This window comes from Setaria viridis, chromosome 9, assembly GCF_005286985.2.
Source record: "Setaria viridis chromosome 9, Setaria_viridis_v4.0, whole genome shotgun sequence".
NCBI classification, from domain to species: domain Eukaryota; kingdom Viridiplantae; phylum Streptophyta; class Magnoliopsida; order Poales; family Poaceae; genus Setaria; species Setaria viridis.
Genome location: NC_048271.2, coordinates 10874109 through 10899639, shown reverse-complemented (window position 1 = coordinate 10899639; position 25531 = coordinate 10874109). Strand labels below are relative to the sequence as shown.

The following is a 25531-nucleotide window of genomic DNA, read 5'->3' as shown; positions in this document are numbered from 1 at the left end:
ATGTCAAGTTTCTCAGTGAGCAATGAGAAACCCTTCGAAGTTTGAATAGGTTCATTTTTATTAAAAAGAAAAGGGAGATGAGATGGTCAGATGGGCAACATTACGAACTCGAATCAGATATGTAATGACTTGCCAAAAGCATGCATTTAAGCCGATTCTCTGCCCGTGATGAGCATCGAAAGTAGAAAAGGAACCCTCGAAAAAATATGAGAAGGACTAAAAGAGCAACATCAACGATCCAGCATGCTCGATGCAGCCGAGAATGGATATCCGGACTGGAATGGCAATTGGGACAGTGACACCGTCAGTGTATTAGATACTAAACATTCAGATACTCTGATACTCCGTGTTCTGCACGAACTACAAACAGCAGCAATTTAAGCACACATCGAAGGCATGATGCGTCAACTCAGGAACCTGTATAATTAAGGAAATCATGTCGCGTTCACTTCTATACAGAGGCCATACACATACAAATACACACATTACCCAAAAAGGCCTAAGTCAGCGTAGGGCCAGATTCAATGAAATGAATGGAATACATAGCTATTGCACTGTGAAATAATACACGGCACTGTACTTGTATCTAGAAACTAGCGAGGACTTCTTTCATTTCAGCGACAGACATGATGGGCTCGTTTACATAGATCCGTGTTACCATCTGAACGAAGCTCTCGTACTTGTCCAAAAATTCCTTCTGCAAATGTTGAGCGGATTATGTAAAATCAGCTTCAGGGGCATCGATCTTCATTTCAAAACGATGACACGTGGTGTGCCAATACTGAACAAAAACATCCATACTAATACGATTGGTTAGGCGGCTTACCTTGCACTTGTCCCACAGCGAAGGAAACAACTCATCGGAGGTCAGTGTCTTCTGCAACCTCCTGTACATGGCACCAATTGACCTGTCAATCTGCACAATGTTGCAATTGTGTGAATTCACATGGCCAATGTGAGCTGGCACCAGCCTCTTGAAAAAACAAAATAAATTGTTATCGTTGATATGAAACAAAAGGTTGATAAGCCTGTAACACTACAAAAAGTTGTTTCAAACTGCATATAAAAAATAAATTCGGCTAACTGCAAAAAAAGTACTATTTTCCTTTAACCGCAGAGCATTTGACAGTTTCAGGCAAGAAAAGACAACTCTCATCCTGCTAATAAGGTTGCTTGGTAGAAAGCTCTGAAGTACAACTCAATCATGTACCAGCTCTCTATTTACTTACCCCAGATAAACTGGATTTTAGCACCCTCCTTAGGTCAGTTTTCGATAACCCCAGCTGAAACGGGATCTGAGAATTTCAGGAACAATATGTTAGATGGCACAATGAAAAAGAAAGGAAAATTCAATGTTCAGTTATTGCCACCTCCGAAATGTTGAGTATATGCAAACAATTTGAACGTGCAGTGGATAACTGACATCGTGCCCACCAAAACACCCACTCAAAAACTCAAAATCCCTTGGATTTATATCGAGTGGGTGGATGGGTGGGTGTGGGGAGAGGGGGGGGGGTGTTGGTAATTCTTGGAACTGGCAATAGACCATATATCCCCTTTTCTTTAACCAAAAACTGGGGTGGAAGTCCCCACAGCAAGATCTTTTCTATATTGAAAGAGAAAGTCATGTACACAGATATATACAAGGGACTAAGGAGATGGGGGTTACAAATAGTATGCATCCAACCAAAGCTATAAAGAATTAAGCCATGATAAAACAATGTGGAGGATAAACCACTAGACCAAACATCTTTTCTGATACTTGTGCAAACACTGTGTAACAGGTGAGCATCTTCAACACTTGTGAATCAGACAGAGCCAAGCTGGTTTCCTATGAATATGGAAGTCGCCTGGTTCCAATTCTACCAAAAAGGGCATATTCTAGATTTCAAAACATTAGATTTTTGCAAAAATCAGTTCATTTTGGGATTGCCATCAACTGAAACTAAAATAATAAGATCCTGTGGTAGACTGGTAATACACTGCAACATATACCATATAATAAAGTTAGGTTACCTCCTCAGCAGCAATGGTGTATGTCAATTCTTCAACTTTCCGATTGAACTGAAACAACCTCTCAAATTGCTGCCAAAGGTCCAAAAGAAATCTTAGATTATCAGTGCTATACAATATACCCACAGCAAGAGGAATTTGAGTAGATTTACATACAAGATAAATGAGTGAGCTGATATGGCGAGTGCAAGCTAGTTCATATGATTCACTGGCTTGATGATAGAACTTCGCAAGCGTTGGCACAACATTTGCCAAGTCATAAAGACTGCATAATACAATAATATTTGTTAGTTCTGTAGACCCACATATGTATTAAAGAACAAGAAGGCAAAGGATGTATATGAGTTAAAGATTAGGTGCTCAATCCTAGAATGAGCCCCAGTTTAAGAAAGATGAAGAAACCCAACCTGTTCTGGAAAGCAGCATAATTCTCTATTAGCACAATGTCTGCAGTTTTAGGATCGCTCTGTGCAATTTTCTCCAAAGTTGCGAACATTGTGCTAACCTATTCCATAATACCAACAGCGATTCAGTCATATGGTGAAAGAGTACTCATGTTACAAAAATGATGTAACCAAATACAGCTATCAAGTAAAATAAAATTCTTGGCAAAGCAAAATCCTAGGACTAAATCCTCCTTTACTCTAAATTGACTTGTGCAGCAACACATTATGCCATGTGTTAGAAGTATATTTGGGGTTATGTTCAGTCAGGCCATATGGCCGGCCGCACTGGCTCTGTTGCCGTGTGTGCCATGGGCTATGGTAGATGGATTCCTATTAGGCAAGGATCTCCCCTAATTGGCCTTGTTTCTATAAGCCAAACCCTAGGACATCCTTGCCACATTGTATCCATTAATCAATCTACTAATTCCTGAGCCATACTTGCTTCCACCATGTGACCTCTAAATTAAAGCTCATCACACAGAACTTAGGATATAAAAAGCCATTATACACCAATTAGTGCAATGGAAGATGTAAAAATTGTGTGTATGTTTCCAGAGGGTAGTCTTTTCACTAAAGACACCTTTCAATGAGCACCTTTAAAACTAGGAAATCAACTGTTGATAGGCAAGAAAACATCATTAGAACAACATGCAGCATAGTATATGCCATATTCAGTACTAATTTATTTTATGACCCAAGTTTGCAACATATGTAATACCACGAATGCAAAGAAGTGAAAGATGCCATGAATGCTCCTGCGCAATTCAGGAAAAAATAAAGATGCCATGAATGCAAAGAAATGAAAGATCAGAAAGTGAAACTCACTAGCTTTGTGTACGCTTTATCAATTAAATCTCTGGACTGCCCTTGAATATATTGTTCCATCCGTGATGCGAGGACAGCAAATCTGAAAATGAAACACAGGACAGTCAGATCTTAGTCTCTGTTTGCTACTTCTGAAAAGATTCTTCAAGACAAAAACTTGTCATGTATACCCAGCAATAAGTATGTTTTTTCCAGAGTGCTCTTGTTATTTTGTTTTTTTTTCCAGTGCGGGCGAACCTGAATTTCATTACTCATAGCTCATAGCAGCAAAAAAGTATAGTGTTTTAACAATCCCCAGGTTTGCTCCACCACAGATTCATATGGGGCACTCGTTTCTAGTCGCTCCTAGCATAAAGGGCCAGCAAAACAGCAAGAAACCACAACAGGACTCTCGTGCTTAATGCTCCAGAATTTACAAGGTCAAATGCCCAAAACTGACAAGATTGAAAACACTGGACGCCTGCTGCTTATTGCCAGTTTTTACATTTTTGGGAAAGAGCTGAGCTTAGGCAAAACATATGTGAGAACCTGTTGCGTCATGTTGATTTAATTCACTGTAGTTTACACAGAGAATGTAATGTTTTACCACATTTAATTTGAACAGGGTTTTGCAATTTCCAACAGGTTTTACCAAGTATGTTTCTATGAAGAATGTGACCTATTATGTATCTTAATGAAATGAAAAAAAAAATTCGTCTTGGTCTAAGTGCAACTGAATTAATATTCAATAATGGACCATAGTAACACAAATACGCTAAGGCCCCGTTTGGGTCCAAGGAATTGGAATCTATTTAATGGAGTAGGCTAATTTATGTTGGAATGTGGCATTCCACAACTTTCCAAAGTTTAGATATAAGCCTATCTTAAATTCATGGGGTGGGAGATGGAAATTGATTCTATAGATTATGGTTATTAGATGGAATTCAATTCTTATAGCACGCTCTTAGACTCGCTTCTCTATAGTAGAAGTGCAGCATACAAGTATCTCTCCCATATCACCAACTATAATATACAACTATATTCCACATACAATTATATTAGCTTAATTAATTTGTGTCTAAATTATGATTATTAGGATGGAATTCAATTCCAATGATCCAAACGGGGCCTAAAGGGAAGACAACACACATGGAACATTTTATCAGTTCTGTATCGAAATATGCATGAGTAATTCCTCTGTTTCTTTTTATAGAGCGTATTAGGATTCGAAAATGTCAAACTTCATACATTGTGACTAACAATTAGTCACATTATATGCATGCTTAGTTTATGAAAGTTATATCAATAGACTATGGCATTGATTTTGTAGTAACTGATAATATATTGTAAGAAAAATCGATGGTCAAATTACACTTCTGGAACCTTTTCCAAATCCTAATATGCGGTGTAAAAAGAAAAGGAGGGAGTAGTATCAAATTATAATATCTAGTCACTAGGCTGGAGTTGAAAATAAATCACAATGCTAAGTCATCCAGTGCAATTACCTTGGAATGTAGGCTAGGATCCCAGTTTGACGCACATTTCTTTCATTACGCTCAATTTGATGGCATGCTTCATCGATAAACTGAAAAGAGAGAGATAATAAATAAATAAACAAGCAGTGAACAGAAAGCCAGCCAAAACTGATTAGTTACAGTGGCATAGGCTCATTGAGGGAACTACCCGGCTGAACTGTACTGATATTCTTGATTCCAAGTCATCAAGAAGTTTGCGAACAAATCCTGCAGCATCAGCTTTCTGTCCAGAAAGGTAGCGCTCTGTAATCCCATGCATTGAGATGCAGCGCAAGGGGTCAATTTTGTATGCCCAATCTACGACTGCATAGAAGTCTTCCTGGAATAGAAAGGGAAAAACATTTCACTATCATTTTGTGGAAGCTGCAATACTTCAATATAATCTAGCTGTAAGAAAGAATTGCACATTTGACTTCAAAATAGAAGTACTTCGTTTTGCCTTATCAAAAAAGTTTTTTTTTCTCTTCCTGCCATCAGGATGAAACTTGAAAGGATAAGGGTTGCAGTGTTCTATAACATGAAATCTACCTGGATCCCGTCGAGTAGTTCTTGAAGAGCTTCATTCAATGTACCCAGTTCAGCAGATGTACTGTCTGAAAATAGGATAATCACACATAAGAAACGGAGCAATAACGTTACATCCATGGCACACATGCAGGGTTGTCAAATAAGAAACAGACCATTAGCACTACATCCATGAAACACAAATTAGTCAGTACAAGAAAATGTACCGGGTTTAAGATCATTGCCATCTGGATCCATAAGACCCAGGTCGTCATCTGCATCATTTCCTCCAGATTTACTCTTATTAACATTAGGAGAACCAGCTGGTACGAGTGCAGGTACTTCGAAGCACATAAAATGTGCAAAAAAGGAACTCTGTAAATGTAATAGCTATTAGTTTGTCTATTGAGTAAAATAGATAGTTATGTTGCTGCATTTAATGGGAAAAAAAAGTAACCTCGTCAACGAGAAGTGGGATAAATATTGTAAGCATCTTTGAGTATGCATCCGATACTGTTGAGGTATCAGCACTACTTCCATTATGACCAGACCCGTTAGAACCTTCAAGCCACACAGCAGGATTCTTGGGTGCTTTTGTACTTGCACGAAGTTCATTTGCAAATTCACGTGCCTGACCAAATTAAAGAAAGTAAGTTCTAAAACTGTGAGCCATTTAAAATTGAATAAAGAAGACAAATGGATCGTGAAATAAATTATGAGTTGTAAGCAGCGGACTCAAAACAAAATAAATTATGATTTGCAAGTGTCAATGAAAAAAATGGACATCTAAAACAGATAAACAGCATGAAAATGAAGTGTATGACATCATATTAAAAGAGGCATTCAATTATCCATATCTGACCTCTCGGCGTAGTAGTAGGTTAAGGGAATGACAATATGCCTTCCTTAAGGGACCTAAGCAGCTCTTGTCCAGACTCTGCAAAGCAGCAAGAAACGATAGATGTGGCAATTGAGTAAAATATGTAACATGTAGGTAGATCCCATGGCAAGATTAAGAGAATTATTACCTTTAAGTGCTGCAGAAGCCGGGCATATGTCCTGCATTTGTACCTAAGGTCAGCATGATCAGGCCGCTTCAATTGTCCTCGCTATTTTCAGTTCAAAGTGAACTCTGTAAGTCATCTCACATTATAAAATGGAAAAGGAAATATTTAATTTGAAAATCAAGCTATGAAAAAACCTGTGAAAAGTAGCTTTTGTCACTTATCATGAAGTCTACCAAGCTGGAGAAATAGTTCCGCAAAAACTCTGATGCTCGTCGAACAAAAGTTGTTTTCAGTTTCTCCAATTCGGCCTTTTTCTCTCTAACCTGACAAGATTTTTGTAACAATGTATTTTATCAGAGATGCACAGAATTCAACTTCAAGCTACCACAAAGGAAAACTTAAATAGGGTTTATTAAGGAAATGAATAAACAATGATATGCAAAATATTATTGGCTCTATGAAATACAACAATATTAGAAACTCGTCAAATTTGTTCATTAACCAATGCAGGTGGATGTCTTTACAAAAGAATATTTTATTCAATGTTCACAGTGCTACAGCTCTAATGTTAACATGATCAATTCCATGCATGTGACCTGGCACTAGTAAATTGTAACTAATAGCAGAAAATGAGAATGGTGGAGATATCTTACAGCGCGCATGTTAACATAGCATGGGTCCAAATTTGGAACTTCAAGGCTGCGGATGGCCCCCGTCAACCATTCGCATGCCTCAACATTTTTCAGCATCCTTGACTCTTCAAATGATCCTCCAGTTAATGATGCTGCAAACTGCATTGGATATTAAAAAAAACAATATTACATACATCACATTTAGGGAGATGACTGTTGTTCCTCTCTGCACCATACCTCCTGTGGAATCCGCAGACGTTCAAGCAATTTATCTAGCTCTTCCATAAGTGATTTGTTATTTACAGACTGCATCTCCAAGCCGTTGTTACGTGATTCAATCTGCAAAATAAAATAGAATTAGACTCGTGTTGGGCAATGGCAGATTAGCTTTATTGATCTAGGGATTAAGGGAAACAATGGCAGGGACTAAGCCTAGTTCGCCCTCCGAAGAGGCTCTGAACCTAGATGACTCAATCTCTGCTTGCCTAACTAATTCACTCAGCCAGCTTATATGACACCGGCTGCTAACAAACTCACTAACAACCAGGGAATGGATAACAACCATCCCATCTCCTGCTAACCTCTTGCCGTTATCTAAACCACCCGGCGCCTAAGCATCCGGTGCTGCTGGCGCCATCTTGCTGCGGCGCCTATATGTGCGCCCAACAAAGGCGTCCACAACACTTCCTCCCTCTCCGCAAAACAGCTTGTCCTCGAGCTGGAAGTCCGGGTGCTCCTGCTTGAAGTCTTCTAGCATCTCCCAAGTAGCATCAGAAGCAGAACGCCCCATCCACTGCACAAGCACTTGCCAATTGCCACGATTCAGCCTGGCCTTGATGATCTTGGAAGGCACTGGGAGGACACGACCATGCTTAATTGGTGGAAGCTGGACAACTTCAGCTGGTGACACTCCAACAAACTTCTTGAGGAACACCACATGGAAGACGTAGTGGATACGAGCGCGAGGTGGAAGGGCCAGGCGATATGCCAATGGCCCAATCCTGTCCAGCACCTGGTATGGTCCATAGAAACGTGGTGCTAGCTTGCCCGCGGACTTGTCAGTGATGGCCGCGGCGAGGCGCGGGTGCAGACGCAGCCATACCCAATCACCCACGGCGAACTCAGCGAAGCGATGGTTGCTGTCATACTGTGTCTTCATCAGCTCCTGGGCGTGCAGCAGACGGTCCCTGATTTCTGCCAGGAACGTGTTCCTGTCCACCAACTGGCGGTCGAGCGCCTGGACCCTGGCAGCGCCAGCTTGATAGGGAATCAGTGCCGGCGGGTCACGGCCGTAAACCACCCTGAATGGCGTCGTTCGGAGCGCCGTCTGGAAGGACGCGTTGTAGCAGTATTCTGCCCAGGGCAGCCAGCGTATCCAGCTCTTAGGCCGATCGCCAACGAGGCACCGGAGGTAGACTCCCAAGATTCGGTTCGTCACCTCCGACTGGCCGTCGGTTTGATGGAAGGCCGTGCTCAGGCGCAGGATCACACCGGCGAGGGTGAAGAGTTCACCCTAGATTACGCTCGTGAACACCAGGTCGCGGTCGCTGACGATGGAGCACAGCATCCCGTGCAGGCGGACGGTGTTGTCGAAGAAGGCGCAAGCCACCGTGATGGCTGTGTACGGGTGGCCAATGGCGATGAAGTGGGTGTACTTGGAGAAGCGATCGACGGCGGTTAGCACCATAGACTTGCCGGCCACCCGAGGAAAGCCCTCCACGAAGTCCATGGCGATGTTTGCCCAGACGGAGCTAGGCACCTCTAGTGGCTGTAGCAAGCCAGCTGGGTGCAAGTGCTCTATCTTGTTCCGCTGGCAGGTGGCGCACCCCTTGAAATCGCGGACCAGGCAGGCCGCGTGTACGTTGAGGGTGGGATGGGTGGGAAGGCGGCGGGGGAAAGAGATGGTGGCTTTGAATACCAAATGTTGGGCAATGGCAGATTAGCTTTATTGATCTAGGGATTAAGGGAAACAATGGCAGGGACTAAGCCTAGTTCGCCCTCCGAAGAGGCTCTGAACCTAGATGACTCAATCTCTGCTTGCCTAACCAAATCATTCAGCCGGCTTATATGACACCGGCTGCTAACAAACTCACTAACAACCAGGGAATGGATAACAACCATCCCACCTACTGCTAACCTCTTGCCGTTATCTAAACCACCCGGTGCCTAAGCATCCGGTGCTGCTGGCGCCATCTTGCTGCGGCGCCTATATGTGCGCCCAACAAAGGCGTCCACAACACTCGGTTAAGTGAAGTTCTTTCTTATCAGCATCTAGAATAATGTTGTATGTCTCCTGGTAACAATTGACCGCACCAGGATCTCAAAAACAAACATGAGATTTTTAGTTTCAAAATGGCAAGTCCAGGAAAGCAGGACAAGGGCAAAGGAAGAATCCTACCAAAATTCTGAACTGATTATAACTAAGAGTTCAGGACCTACAGGTCCCAAATGAGTGTTACAGCCAGCCAGATATGTAAGAGTCAGACCAGAGGGGTTAGAATTCTGAATGCATGTGTGACTCATAAACAGCATGCTACATAGGATAACTGCAGCCCATCACGGTAGCATACATATGTGAAGCATGGTGCAGGTGGGAGTCCTTGAGTTTTGCTGGGAAGGTAATGGGATTTGATCTATGGAGACACAAAGCAATATTTCCAATTAACATCTAGTTTCTACTGTTTTTCCCTTATGGCCTTATCAGTATATTTCATATACCTAATCGGATCAACCACTGATCCTGATTTTTTCATGACGGACTGGTAATTTTTCTGGTTTCAACTTTTCAAAGCTATCCTTCCAACAAGTAAATCGAATAAACTAGGCATCTAAGTGATGGAACTCCCCAAGCGTACCGATGCAATATCTTCTCTCATATGCCTGAGCTTCAGGTTGAAAATCCGTAACCACTCATCCATATCATCTACAGTGGCACTAGCAGCATCCAGACCCTGCAATACCTGAAAATTCAAGCAACTAGATCAGTCAATGAAATAAACTTCCACACCAAAATCATCAACAATTATCACTCCAGCGTAAATGTGAAATGCAGAATGGCAGTCAAATGCTGTAGTGTATCATTAAAGTGCACAAAAATTTAATACTACATCAAAAGAGAACATAGAAGCAATACCTCCTCTATTAAAGGCTCACTTTCCAGTAATTGGTACACATTTGCTGCTTCCAAAGCCACAAGCTCCTGTTTCAATCTCTCAGAGAATGCATCTGCTTCACCTATGCCCATAACATACCTGCATTTTTTACACTAGTAAGATTGTAGTGCCGCCACAAGTATTTCAGCAATAGTAAGGTTGCAAGCAAGTGGTAATGAGCAACTGAAGTCCACTGATGTTTCTAGGGTTTGTAATGGTACGGTGAAAGTTATCAGGTTGCAGAACATGAGGTCTAGTTGATGGGACAGCATGAACCACTGATGTTTGCACTGGTGATAACATGGTAAACACAGACCAAATCTTGGCTTCATTTCAACAGAACTAGGGATGAACTCCTAGTATTCTAAAAATAGTAGATGCAAAGTTCAAAAGTGTAACTGGAACTACTAGAATGATACCGGTTACTGCTAAAAGAATTAATGGAGTAAGAAACAGCTGATGTATGTGGCTTTGGAGTATTTTTGCAATAATCAGGGGTAAATCTGCATATAAGATATAGCATGTACTTACGTATCAAGAAGTGCCTCCATGTCTTCTTCCTCCTCCTTTGCTTGGGACACGAGATCATTTTCAACTGTTACTGTTACTTTCCTCTCGGTTTGAGTAGCAACTGATGTTTCATGTCCATCTTGAGTGCTCACTTGATTATCTATGGTCAATGTGTTTTCCTGAAAAGCATTCATTAGAAAAATATCCAGAGTTCCAGACAGCAATACATAAAATGAACATATCATGCAAAACCATCATTTTGGTGAAAATATGAAGATCGAATTGGTTTGGGTACCAAATCAATGTGAAATATTGCCCCAAAAATGAGATATCTGTGGAGTATGTCAGGCTTTCAGAAACAAGAAAGTTGTCCTGCATAGTACTCCATTTTCTTTATGTAGAGCATATTAGCATTTGAAAAGTTCAAACATTAACTTTGTATCTTCTCCATTTTCTTTAACTTGTATTCACTTGAATCGAAGAGGTTCTGTTGGACACTGGCAGTCTTCAAAAGTAACTGTGATCAGGCATTCCTATTACATTGAATTTACATAACATAGAATAATATGAAATTGTGAAACTTTCCAAATAATGATCTCGATCCTCCAGAAGATATCCATAGACAAACTTTCAAATAATGCAACCAAAAACGCCAGTTTGTGACTGTATGGACTAGTTTCTTTTCTCCAAATACAAATCAATTAACTCAAATTTAAATGTTATTGTGATACATTGCAGACTCCATTAAGAAATTTTCAGAACTTTATTGTTGCTTCAGTGCTTAAACAAACCTGATTTTGAAAAAAATATCCAATATTTTGGTGGTTCACCAGATCTCCCAATCAATAAAAATAATTAAAGATGTATAAACCACATATCAGCAGCTAGTAGAAACTAGATTTAAAGTCAATTTTAAAGTATTCTAGATGCACAGTTTGGGTTAAAATAGTTATATCCAGGATAATGTTGGTGTCCTATTCATATATATTAGAAAAAGCATTGAGAGAGAGAGAGAGAGAGAGATCAGGGGTACAAAAACAGCACGCTCGCAATGGATGGAAAGGTTTTAATATGCACCTTTGCCCAAAGAGCTAGCTCCACAATATCAATCCCAACAACTTTCGGAAGATAACTAAGTATCTCCTTGCACATGTTCAGAATACAAAAAAGCAGACGATTTCTGCAAAATATATAGCAAACAACGACACGTAAAGAAGAGGAGACAAAAGAAGATGGATAAAAATAGCAGTCTAGCAGAGTCTAATACCACAGAGCAAACTTTCTAGGCAACAACCTGTCATCAATGTTACGCATCGTCCATTGTGGCGGAGCAACACTCTGACTTCTAAGATTATCAAATCCCTGCAGTCCAAGCATAAAGAGTTAGTAGTATATAACCAATGGTTTCTTCAAATGTACCACAAGAAGCAGTGCAGAAGAGGTTAAAGTAAATACCAGAACAAATGTACAACCACTGGGATCATTGGAAATAACCTCAACCTTTGTTAGATGTTTCAGCTTGTAAAGTTTGGCTGGCTGAAATAGAAAAGGAGAAGGCTTAGTTTCTAGCAGCAGACTAAGCAGTAATATTTCCTAAGGGCCAGAAAAAAAATAGTACATTTTTTATTGATGCAGGGAAATTATAATACACAACAACAGCTGCAGGTAATGTTCAAGCATTCATATCATGAGTGATAAAAAACAACAGAAGAAAGACTTATACAAAATTATTTATGCGATGAAAATACAAAGTGGCCAAACAGTGTTCCATACTTCCATCCTTCGACAACAGCATATATACCCTAATGACAGTTCAAGGCACCAAACAGGAAATTATCAAGAAAAAAAGGCCAATAAGATAACCCCATTCTTGTCATGTGCTGGACAACTATTAGCTAGCAAGATTGTCAGTACAGAAAACAAACCTCAAGCACTGCCCCAGATGAATACTTTAATACTCGGAGAAAAGCTTTGTTTGCCTCGCCTCTTGATGATTGTTTAACTGCCAAAGTTAAAACTGTTCAGCAGATGTTGCAAGCATATATTTTCTATACCAACACTGTTACTACTTTATGTTTCCAAGCACATAGTGACATTTACTTATTTATAGATTATAATCATATGCCACCCAAGCTATAGCTACTGAACAGAAATATTAGCAAATCTCCACGGGCCATGGCTAATAAATCCAAAGTAAAACAAATCATTTTTCAGGCAGATATTGTGAGCAGTATAATCAGGGATCATCTTGACAAGCAAACCCACTCCTATTAGACTCTGGTCCTACATCAGGCTTAATCTCTTAGCAAACTCAAGTGAAGAAAACAATTACATATGGCAACAGATTATAGCAAATCAAGCTGTGCATATGCATAACAGTTAGGTCAGACTAGTCAGTAACACCCAATTGCACTGTTGTTTGGATCACACCCACATAGAAATTGTTTGAAACAACAACTAAACTACAGCAATTATATAAGACTCTGTTTAGCAATGCTGTGTTGTTAGGATACAACACAATCCAGATGAAAGCAGCCAGCAGTCCAAAAGCTACTGGATTGATTAACCCGTTTCCAATGAGCAAAACATTTTAGCTAGGCTCTCTCATAATAACACCAAACTCAATATGTAAACACATCACCTCTAGCCAACTTTGGCAACTCCAGCTAACCTCAATTTACAAGTACATATCAAACAGCTCCAGAACATCATCTAATCAGCTACGGCAGGTAGCGATTGTACATTTTCTGCTCCTTAGTTGTTGCAGTTGGTCGATGTTTAGGTTCTCTCATTTGCATTTTCTTGGTCTGGAGCTTTGCACGGTGACAGTTAATATACAACTGTGCACCAAAACTATGCTATGCGGATGCAATTTCTAAATGTAGACTACTTCCAGTTCCACAGTAGTGGGAGCTATCGTTTCAAATTACAAAATACAGCAATTGCTTGTTCAAGTGTGTGTTTGGTTTGAGGGTTGAGGTGGGTTGGGATGGGTTGAACCTATTTTTAGTGCACGTGGCTGAATGTTCGGAATGTCAGTAGCACAAGGAAAGAGTCTAGCAAATTTCGTGATTGAGAGCTAGTCTAGTAGCATCAGATAAGCAAAACGGATCTCATCGAGCCAACAGCAAGTATATAGAGCTTAACGATTCAGAGTAGCCCCTGGTGGGATCCATGCTACCCAGATCACGACCGTCCTGGCAAGAGTCGCAAAAGGAGGGGATCAAAACAGCATAACACCATCTCCGCATAATATCTCCGAACCACCGCATCCACCCCAAGCTGCACAATTTGGACCTCACCAAGCCCACCCCTCAGCTCACAGCGCAGCGCAGCAATCAAATCGAAGCAGAGGCAGAAGCAGGACGGGACGGGGGTGGGGAGAGGAGGGAGAGGGAGGGGGGCCACCTACCGGTGAGCGCGAGGACGCGGGGCTTGGCGAGCCTGCCGAGCTTCTCGAAGATGCCGCGGCCCTTGGCGACGCGGATGGAGAAGGCCACCTCCTCGCCGCGCGCGCCCGACGCCGCCACGGCGGCCGCGCACGCGCGCCGCAGCTCCGCGTCGTCCGCGCTCGACTTCGCCATGGCGCCTCGAGCTCGAGCTCCTCCTCCCCCTGGCCGGGCCCCGGCTCGCCGCCGATCTGAGGAGGGTGGGGCGCGTGACGCGGTGGAGGGGGATAGGTTGGTGGTGGGGTGTGACGGTGGCGTCGGCGTCGGCTCAGGGGGAAAAGTGGGAGGATTAACCAGTCAAATCATTTTTCTTCGTACAGTGGTTGCGGGGTGCTGCGGTTTACTTTTGCTGGAGTTTTTACCTTTTACCGGCGGCAGGCACCGGCGCGGTGAGAGAAGTGGGGGAGGAGAGGAACTCAACAGACGGGCGGGCGGGGTGGGTTGGACCTGGGTTTGGTCTGGTTGACTTGGTGGGACTTGCGGTGGAACCGGAAGTCCGGAACCTGGCTCCTGGCGCGAGTCGCTCCGTCGCGCAACTCTCAGTTTTACTTTTACCGCGTCGTGCGTTCGCTCTCCTTCCTCCACACCCGAGAAGAGGTTGTTTTTCTCTGAACTAGTGGAGATACCCGTGCCACACGCACGGTTTAAAAAAAATAATAAAAATAAATTTGATAAAGCACACAACTAGGACACCACCTCAAGTTGTTATCACCGTTGAACAAATATTATGGTTTGGTTCATCCATGTTCATATTCATGAAAGCTATTAGATCAAAGATGTCCCAAACAAATTATCAACATTTTTTATCACCCAGATCTATTAGCAAGAAAGAATTCTAAAGAAAAGAATTAATTTCTTTTGAATCTCTTCCAACATTTCTAGTTCCCAAAATATAGAGCCAATCAGTCAAAGCTCCTTTAAAAACTCAGAACTACCAATTTATTTGATCCCATTCATTTTATTTCTTTTCAAAAATTAAAATATTCCAAATCATAAGGAAAGTGCTCTAAAATAATAAGAATATTGTACCAAATTTTTACCAATTCTAGAAATTCACCTAATCATAGGAGTAATGTACGGTAAACATATCCTTCTCATTTTATTTCTTTCCATAAAATAACACATATCAAATCTTAAGGAAACTATATTGCATCTTCCCAATTACATAGTAAGTTCTTTTGTTGAAATACCAAATCATGAATAGTGATTCCATAAGTACATTCTTTTATTGAACCATCAAACCTCTACCTGCATCGCATAGTTTTCGAAAATTGTCTTATATTTCGAGAATTTTCGGGAGTGAAGTATTTGTATGGAAACATCCAAATTATCACATTTTATTTTTTTAACAGTAGAAAAGCATTCATAGAACAAGAATACACAATGTTTGTGAGTGTATGTATATACTTCCGTTCAATCTCTATTTCTCAAATGAAGTATTAGAACCGGAATAGGATAGTACAAATCTAAAGGACAAAGAATTTGTTCTAGAATCCACACTAATCTGGTGCATCCAATTGATAAACCACATTGCCACAATCAACCAATTCATGATACAATGTTTGTAGTTACTGTCGTAATATTCGGTAGACTATAAAACAAGCGGTCGCAAATATTTGTTGTCTTCTTTTGTGTGGCAGGCTTGGTACTGTAGAGTAGTTCACCTGTCCCATACACTAATATACATCATTTCCACAATAGGAAGATACTTGAAAATGAGTTGTCTAAATTCTTGGAACCAACGGAGGACACACCTGCACAAAATTCTACAACAATTTAGAGGTGTCCTTAACATCTGCAACAAATATGTACAGTGATTTGGTTACCTTTCCATCCCCTCTTCTTAGCCTCCTTGCTAACCACCCATCCGAAGGTCAAGAACCTGTACAGTGATTTGGTTGTGTAGGATGCATCATCACCTTGTGATGGGTCAAATTCTACCCCTTGTAGAATTTCCTGGTAGGAGGAATATGTTGTTCCTTTTTACCCATAGTATGAGGCCGTCCTTCCAACCCAATCAATAATAATAAGATATTATGAACATAAACTACATCAACAACAAAAAGCAACGAATTGGTGAGTCCCAACCTAGTCAAGAATGATTAGATATTATGAACATGAACTACATCAGCAAGAAACAGCAACGAACTGGTGAGTCCCAACTACAACACGAGCAAGCAGTGAGGAAACAAAATAATTAATTGGTTAGTCACAACCCTTGAAACCATACAGTTTTTCTTTGTCATCATATATCCACACCTGCAAGGGCCTTCTTCACTACCAATAATCACCTGATGTTGAAACAGACTCGGTAGGAAACAAAGAAATTGGAATGCAGACTACTCTGTATTTCTGAAGCAAAATTTCAGATAGTTTCAAGCACATTATTTAGATAAGTGTTAGGATGCACGATGCATATTGGAGTACTCTGCTAACTGTTAGAAACTAACGGTCAGCAAAGTACACAATCATCAACCTGAACCAAAAAAAATTGACAGTGAAGATCGCAGAGCCTCTATTAATCAAAAGTCACCATTCGCAAAAAAACATAATCAAAGTCATAATCGTGCATAATGATCAAATTGTAAGAAAGGTAGGAGAAACCTAACCTCACAGAAATAGCACCTTCCTAACACCCCTCATCAAACCGTCAAAAAAGTACTAAATCATCTACCTGAACCAAAAAAGATGACACTGATGATATAACCTTTATTAATCACAAACATGCAAAATGGTTAAATGGATCGCTTTAGGCCGAAAATCACCGTTCATGTAGCCGTTTCAGCGTAGGATATTTGGATGTGGCCGCCTCTAACAAGATCGCCCACCACAATCAGCAGCTGGCAGAGTGGCACGTCTACCCGACAATGTGAATAATTAAGCTTTGCTGAATCACAATGCAACCTGTCTGAGAATTAAGGCTTGCAGAATAAGCATGCAATCAAATTAGAGAAGTGCCAGCAAAGCCTAACCTCAACGAAACATGGCAGTGAGGCTCCTGAACCAACAATGGCACCGACGTGGTGGACACTGGACACTGCCTTGCTGAGTTACCGATGAAGACGGACACGCAAGTGTAGTTGTTCTTGCCCTCGTCGAACGTAAGTACGTAACAGAGGCGGGGAAGTATGTATCAATCTGCTGATGATGAGACCAAACTCAAAGCATAAAACTATCCACGTACTGGGCCATGATGACTAGAGGCCAGGTTACCAGGAGATGCTTATCGCCGTCGTCTGGTACTGCTCGGTCAAAAACAAAATATAAGGATAAAATGATTTCCATGTACTGTGCAAATGATGAGCTTCGGCCAGGTTACCAAGGCAGGCTGATCGTCGTTGTCGTATCAGCATGCGTCAACAACGTTGGCATTGCCCGGCTCCTCCTCCTGACCTCCTCCGTAATGACCTCCAGGGATGGCTCGAGGGTAGTGCGTCGCCGTGTAGGGGGCCTACCTCATGGAAGTGGATCTCCTCAATGGATTCCGCTAAGTGCCGAGGGTTACTGCCGCCTCCACGCTTCGCCTAACCTCCCATCTCTCGCTGGAAAAGAACCCCCGGAGGAGCAGGTGGTATCAAATGGATTTATAGCTTCAATGATGATAAAAAAAAGGAAATGCGCGTTGATCATGCCTAATTGAACGCGCGGTGCCAAAAAGGAAACATGAAATTAAAAAGTGCGTGATTAAGGAGCTCCAAAAGGAAACACCACCACGCGGTTGCCTAATATACGGAGCAAACAATTAATTGATTGATTAGGAAACTAAACAATGAATTGGTGATTTACTTTCAATCAATGAAGTGATTGAGGAGCTCCAAAAGAAAACACCACCACGCAGTTGCCTAATGTATGGGGCAGGTAGGAAAAACAAAAAAAGGGCGCGCTGACAAAAAAAAAGGGGCGTGGAAGGGATTTAGAACGGTGGGATTATGACGAAATGAATCGCCCCTTATCGTAATTTTGTGTATGGGAATACCTGAACAGTGAGCCCTCCGTGAGGGGTATGTGGGTATAACTCTGGGTGGGAATTGACGTCAATTCTCTCACTCTTTTTTAGTATAGATGAGAACCGTGAACAAACGATAAATGCAGTCTGATTTGGTGTTTTTTGAAATAAATATACTACAAGAGAACTATTGGTAAATCCGTCACCAATATAGTTTCACGAAACATTTGGTAAGTCATTACAACCTTTGTGACCACTGACCAACATCGCCTTGCCGTTTCGCTCTTACCTCACCATCGGATGTCTCACCATCAGAAGTCTCTTTCTTTTCTTTTTTTTTGAAAAGAAGGAAGTCTCTTTCTCCTAGCTTGTCATAACCCCATCCATAACCTAAAATCCTAACAGTTCAGCCGCATGTGTGTGGCTATCATCTTTATGGTAGACTTTTTCAAGTAAAGAGATAACTCTATTAATAACTCAGAAAATTACAATCTTGAGCAATTAACGGCTTAACACAGACTGGATATCAGTCGTGCCATATTGGGTACATTTTTTTTGCGAGCTGTGATAACTCACAGGCAACTATGTGCTACTCTCTCTATTCATGTTTGCAAACCACCTTTGGAAGGCCTTCGGCTACCTTCTTTGCCTCTCTGATGATGAACACCGACGAAGATCTCCGAGATTCCAAGTTCGATTACCATGGAGTAATCTAACTCGAGGATCATTGGCCATGGAGTAATCTAACTCGAGGATCATTGATCGGGGTGTCCAGGGACGGATCCAGAACGAGGCTGCGCCCCGGGTTAAGTTGTTGATTCACGCCTCCTGAGCCTCCTTTTCTCTAATTGAGATCATAGTTTTTTAGTTAAACACCACATATGTTAAAGGGGCTACATGGGCTCGCCCCGCGCTACAGCCTGGGCAGCCCGGGCCCTAGATCCGCCCCTGGGGGTGTCATCTTCTTCGTGGTGGATGGAGATTGGATTGAAAAGGAGCACTAGCTTTGGATAAGTTTATGGGGTTAGTACTAAGCAAGGCACATATGTATGGGAGCAAGTGACATGCCTGACCTTTAGGGAGATAGAGATATTGAGAGGAAGTAGGAAGGAGATACCATGCCTAGGCTTCAAAGAGGTGCCAAGAAGGTCACTAAGCCCCGTTTGGCATGGCTTCTCGAGCCATTTTTGTTGGAGCCTTGCCAAATAGGGAGAGCCAAAATGGCTTCACCGGCCATCAAAACCGTCTAAAAGCTAGAACACAACTTACAATGCAAAGGTGAAGCCCAAAAAAGTGGCTTCTCCGACTTCTTCTCATCCCCAGACCTTGCTTTCCACCTTTGTCCTTAAAGGAACAGCGGCGCGTGCACGAGATGGACCATCGTGGGGGTAGAAGGTGACAGGGTGCCGGCATGTGGGCAAGCACAAGGGGAGATAGGGAGAGGACAGTTGTGGATGGCATATGGCAAAGGTGTGTCGGGGCATCGGCGAGGGCTGAGGTACGATATGGGGAGCAGGGGCAACGACATTGTCCGTGTTTTATACCCAACAACCTATCGAGGGGTATCCCGAGGTAGTAGATTGGTTGGTGGGGGATCGTCGGATCTGAAACTCGAAGGTAAAAGCGAGGACACAAGACACATATGTATACAGGTTCGGGCCACCAGAGTAGCGTAATACCCTACATTCTGTTTGGGGTGTTGTATATTGCACCCTGCGCTTGGGTGTTGTTTGGTGTTGAGGATTTGAGCCTCTGTTGTGGTTTTATGAGGTCTTCGCCTACCGATCTAGGAACCCCTACCCTCCTTTATACTTCAGGGGGCGGGATTATTAGTCGGTTACAAGGAGGAGTCCTAATAGAATTACAATGTATGAATCTTAGTAGGAGTCCGTCTTCTTTCCTTCCTTGCGGGTATTGGAGTTCTATCCCCGACAGGCACGGCCATGGATGTGCGGACAGAGGGCAACAATGCAGGGGAGAGGTGTGGGCAACAATGCAGGGGAGAGGTGTGGGCGGCGCGGGAATGGAGTCACGTTAAAATGGAAAGATCAAATACGAAAGAGCAACGAGTGGGAAATAAAGATAAATAAAAGGGAGAAAAATGAACAGAGGGTAAGATAAAAAAGGGAAGAAAAACATGAAGAAAACAAAGGAAAAATGGAGGTACATTTATTATTTTTTTATTTCACATAAATTATATTATCAGCTGAGTCCACGCATAAAATTCACATATGAAAGCACTATAGACGTGGAAGGGGACAATAGACATTTGACCTCCTCTATCCAATCTAAATTAAAAGATTAAGAGAAACCAAGAGAAATCATTTTTACCAAATATTTTCTAGACGACAACGGAAAATAAGAAAAAATTGCTTCACTAGATAAGTCAGTGTCAGAATTAGAGCTATTTTTTCACGAACAAGAACCGTGTTAAATGGGTCCTAAGTCAAAATGAATTGACCACGATAAAAGAAGAGAGGAGAGAAGATTAAGCATCCGATGGATCGCGCATATGGGTCTCAGGGTAGTACAAATATGAGAGCCTTCTCTAATTTTCTTCCTATTAAGCCCGAATAATACATTCATAATTTTAAATGTTTCGGAGGGTACTAGATAGAGAGAAAATTCCTTATTTTCCATCGGAATTTACATCTCTTCATTATTTGCCATCAAAAAAATTTGCCCCTTATAATAAAGGGACGTATTGTTGTAAAATTTAACTGGCTGCATATGCATGGCATCAACACATATTAAGAAATATTGTGTTGATATGGAGAATGCAAAACCAGATACAAATTTTACAATGGATGTGTCCCTATGTCATGAGGGTAAAAACATCTTTTCATGTCTAACTTAACACTGTTGATCGTATATGGGAAATAAATTTTGAGTCGATGGTAAATAAGGAAGGCAAACTTTTTCGATGGCAAATAAGGAAGCGACATAAATACCAATGGTAAATAAGGAATTTTCTCCTAGCTAGAAGCTCACGCATTACATCAAATTAATCAATTAATTTTGATATTTGTGTTTGCGAGGGTGGTATTTACATGAAGAGATCCTCTCTCATGTGGCGGGTGCTGTTCTTGCACTTGCACCTGGCTACTACACCTGTGAGGCCTTTCGTCGTGTAGCCACATTGGCATGCGATACGGCGCGATGCCATTTGTATGATATGATATGATAGCTAGCGTCCATAACCAAAATCAGCCAAAGCAAACCAAAAGCACACTACCGCGCTTCTCTCCTTCACCTCGCTAGATCCAGAGCCATCAACTTCTAAGGTACGGTGCGAAAACCACGGGACACTGCACGGTGCCTTACCAAGCGTGGAGCACCGTTATCTTCACACTATGCTAATGTCCTGCAATGATGAATTCCTTGCCTTTTGGTTTTTGCATCTTCTTTCGAAGCCTACGCGCGTGACCGTTCATTAGCCATTGGCCATGCAATGTTGATAACCAGAGCAAGCAAATGCAAATAAATATAGCAGCAGGTTGCAGAGACTGTGCTGACCATCCATGCTTTTTCATGGATGGATGCATTCCGGTCGACCACCACGTACCTGAATGTATGTATGCGTGTGCACAATGCACCCTGCACACTGTTCAGTACACGGCCATCATCGGTAATAGATCGAGCAGCCGAGCTATTATACGGTAATGCTATCATCAAGACATCCGGACGCCCATCCACCTTTTCGGACGCATCATCCACCGTTCGCTACATCCGACGCCTCCGCTCCCTTCTTACCCTTTCCCCCTTTCTTTGCTCATTTATTTCTCCTTTTCCTTCTCCAACCGGCAACCGCCGCATTTCCGCCTTCCCTGCTCCATTTACTTTACCGTTGTTGCTCCGGCGATGTGGTCACCGCGTCCGGTGGGAGGGACACCCAAGTCCTCTTCTGTCTCGCCGGCGCTCCCTTCTTCGCCTCCGGTGGGAACGATCAACAGGTCTTCATCCGCCTCGCCAGCAATGCGGTCACCGCGCCCTATTCGAAGTCCGTCCAGGTCCTCTGCGCCGGCAATGCGGTCACCGCGCCCGCTTCGAAGTCTGCCCCCGGAGGTAAATTGCGGCAAGCCAAGCATCGATGTTGGCGTTTCCTCCCGCACGTGCTCACGCCGGCACCTCTCGTCTTCCCTTGGTTTGGACCCTGCTGCTGCTCCGCCAGATCTGCGTGAAGCAAATCGTTCCCCCAATGCTGTTCAGGACAACGAGAACAACCACGCAAGTGAGTGTTTTAATTCCGTTCCGGTGTTTTTGTGTGGATTTTGGTTAGGATTTCATTTCGTTTAGTGTTTAGGGTTCATCCGTTTAGTGTTTTAGGATTTTTGAACTAGCATATCCTGTGTTAGGGTTACATGTCAACACTATTGATCAGTTAAGATGTTGCAAAAGTTTTAGATGATAACATTCATGTTACCATTTTATTTTGAGATGTTTCATCAATTACTTATCAATGTTGCTACAGATTTTTTGATATGTTGCAATAGTTTGGATGATGTTTAGAGGTTAACATTCAGTTCACCTTTTTAATTCTCAGTTGTTTCATTAATTATTTATGAATGTTGCACCTGCTTTACTTTGATGTTGCGATAGCTTAGAGGATGTTTAGAGTATAACATTTAGTTCACCTTTTTAATTCTGATGTGTTTCATTAATTAGTTATCAAAGTTGCACCTGCTTTTTTGAGATGTTGCCAAAGTTTAGAGTATAACATTGAGTTCACCTTTTTTAATTCTGAGATGTTTCATTAATTAGTTATCAATATTGCACCTATTTTTTTGAAATGTTGCATATCTGTACAGGTTACATATGTAGATCTGAGGGGTTCCGAGCAACAATGGGGGGCGGGTGGCTGCCATGTGGTTGATCTGGAGGGGGGAGTTCTATTTTTTGAAGGATATGCGCCATCTTCACTCGGCACCGGCGGATCTGGGCGGCGGCGCCGGCGGATCTGGGTGGCGGCGCGAAGCTGGGAGCTTCGCTCCTGTCCCGACCCGGGTGAAGAAGTTGACACCAGGGTGCGCTTCTGTGATTGGTGCGGACTTGTCCCGATCTCCTTGTGTTTCATCTGACGGCTGACACGTCTTTATTCCGACGGTGGAGAGTGCATCCGATTTTTGCGTCCGGAACGGACGTCCGGGCGCTAGTAGCTCCGTATATTATATTAGTACTTATACTGCTGGAAGGATTGCTGCGTTATGGTGCCTCGAAGCGGTTCCCACCTATCCTATCACGCCACGTGTCCAGCTATGCGTTGGGATAGGTGAGGGCCTCCAGACGACTGCTGCTTTAGGCCACCTTTGTTGTTTGGGCCGACCCCTGCGTCGTCCTTGCCTTGCGTGCTCATTATTTCAGACTCATGTCTACTATTGCAGCTTATAATACTTTGATCCATATGAAGGAAAAGTAGGTTCACGAGAACCTCAATGTTATTTTCGCCGGTATATGTGCATCGCGGGTGCCTGACGTACAAAATCATGCTTCGCGTGGTCTGGTCGTCGACTGATAGTTATTACAGATACATCACTTGAAGGATCGCCAAACTTCGAGAGCATCATAATAGTTTGATCCATAGCACGAGGGAAAAGTAGGCCCACGCGAGCCTCAGTGTTGTTTTCGCCGGTATGTGTGCCTCACGGTTGCCTGACGTCGTCAAAATCACGCTTCGTGTGGTCTAGCCGTCAACCGTAGTTATTACAAATACATCGCTTGAAGGAGCGCCAAGCTCCAAGGGCATCATAATAGTTTGATCCATAGCACGAAGGAAAAGTAGGCCCACAAGAGCCTCAGTGTTGTTGTCGTCGGTATTCGTGTAACTCGCGGGTGCTTGATGTCATCAAAATCACGCTTCATGTGGTCTGGCCGTCAACTGATACAGATACATCGCTAGAAGGATCGCCAAGCTCCAAGGGCATCGAGTTACCATATGCGAGTGCTAAAAAAATTTATCAATCGCTGCACGCTTCTGCTGCCTTCAAATCTATAACTTGAGTTTCTTTTATCTCCATCTTCTCTAGCCTCCTTATCAGTGAGTCGATCTTCCCTTCGAGTAGTTGATCACGCTCCACATGCAACACACCATGAGTGTTTCCAGCTGGTTGAACTGCGCCCAGGCGCCCAGATGATGCCCAAGCATCGTTGTCTGCAACCTTCTTGAATAATTTAAAAGCTTGAGTTGGGGTGAGATCAATGATTGATGCTCCAGTTGATGCGTCGATGATTACCCTTGATGTTGGTCTCAGCCTGACAGGTCCATAGACCCGGGGTCCCCAATGGGCCCGCTTGCCCACAACGCCTAGCCCAACAAGAGGCGCAGCGATACTACACGCCTAGGCCGGCCCAGCAACGCAACACAGGCCAAGACCAAGATCCGACCACCGATCGGCTCCTCTGACCAAGAGGCCTGGTCGGCGCCCTGACCCGAAGGGTCCAGTCGGGGGTGGGACCACAGTCCGACCCCGGCCGCTGAGTTCCCCCGACCAGGGATGTGCCGAACTGACCACACCACTCCTCCCAACCAGCACGGCCGGGGCTGACTGAAACAATCGACCGGCGATGCTTGCTTGGTGTGGGCTCAGGGAGCAAGTGGAACGGATAAGAGGAGACGCCCAGGTCAACTATCATACGAAGAAACGTACCGCACCATGCCCTGCGCATGCCCTGCACAGTGCCGCCGAAACCTACCCGCTACAACGGAGTGGCCTGACGATATGAAAAGGGATCGAGGACGGCGGCCATACCGTACCTAATGACGTGGGCCTCGACAAGACTAGGCGGTGCCCGCTCTCTCTCTTTGTCTCTCTCTGACTTGTAGGGCCGTCCCCTTATACTATAAAAGGGAACGTGCCCTCCCCGTCTAGAGAGGCTCCATAGGCAGACACCTCTACTCATTCCATATGCGCACACACTCTCGAACACATAGCGCACGTCTGAGCCCCCCGGTCACTCTCTCCTACTCGGACCAGAGCACAACCAAGTCTCGGACACCCCCTCTCGTCTCTCTCGTTTGTACCCCCACTGCAAACTTTGAGCACCTGGGCTCAGGAATACAGTCGACCGACCGACCCCGACTAGACGTAGGGCCCATTGCTCGAACAAGTATACACCCTGTGTCATTGTGTGCTAGGCCATATCCGATCTAACGCACGGCAAAACTACAATATTTACTAGTCAGCCAGATTTCGCACCCGACAGTTGGCGCCATCCGTGGGATGACATCTTGTGTTCGTGTTTTTGTAGGTCATCGAATGGCCCACCTTCCTGCCACTCTCGGCATAGCAAGCTCGAGCGATACGATTCGCTTCGGCTCGCTGGAGTTTCCTGCACCCACACTTGATGGGATGTGGGTTCCACCTGTCTTTGCGCCATCCCAGACCTTCCGCTTCGGAAGTCTGAACTTCATCGCCGATCAGCTCGGCGTACTCTGCCTCCGCGAAGAGGCGACCACCCCGACGTCCCCGGGAGGAGGAGCTCCCTCCATCGACCACGAGTTGCTCAACGATCTCAACGTTGAGGCGCTCGTGCTCT

The 25531-nt window shown here is 43.3% G+C and overlaps 1 protein-coding gene across 2 annotated transcripts; it reads right to left on the bottom strand.

The window, feature by feature from the left end:
* Positions 1–397: 397 nt before the first annotated feature.
* On the bottom strand, positions 398–14317 carry LOC117838178 (exocyst complex component SEC3A). Of its 2 annotated transcripts, XM_034718097.2 has the most exons (25): positions 14016–14317; positions 12529–12605; positions 12059–12139; positions 11898–11965; positions 11681–11783; positions 10625–10782; positions 10075–10192; positions 9797–9901; positions 7179–7280; positions 6963–7100; positions 6504–6632; positions 6331–6411; positions 6165–6239; positions 5760–5933; positions 5530–5677; positions 5327–5391; positions 4947–5117; positions 4769–4848; positions 3285–3366; positions 2421–2518; positions 2170–2278; positions 2017–2085; positions 1230–1295; positions 827–916; positions 398–697 (listed from the first exon to the last, which is right to left on the bottom strand). In XM_034718097.2, exons 1-25 carry the CDS (start codon positions 14185–14187, stop codon positions 587–589), a joined length of 2670 nt encoding a protein of 889 aa, XP_034573988.1. In that variant the 5' UTR covers positions 14188–14317; the 3' UTR covers positions 398–586. The 2 variants fall into 2 exon arrangements, with proteins under 2 accessions (XP_034573988.1, XP_034573989.1); XM_034718098.2 differs by lacking the exons at positions 11898–11965; positions 12059–12139; positions 12529–12605; positions 14016–14317 and adding an exon at positions 11871–11895.
* Between the last annotated feature and the right edge of the window lie 11214 nt (positions 14318–25531).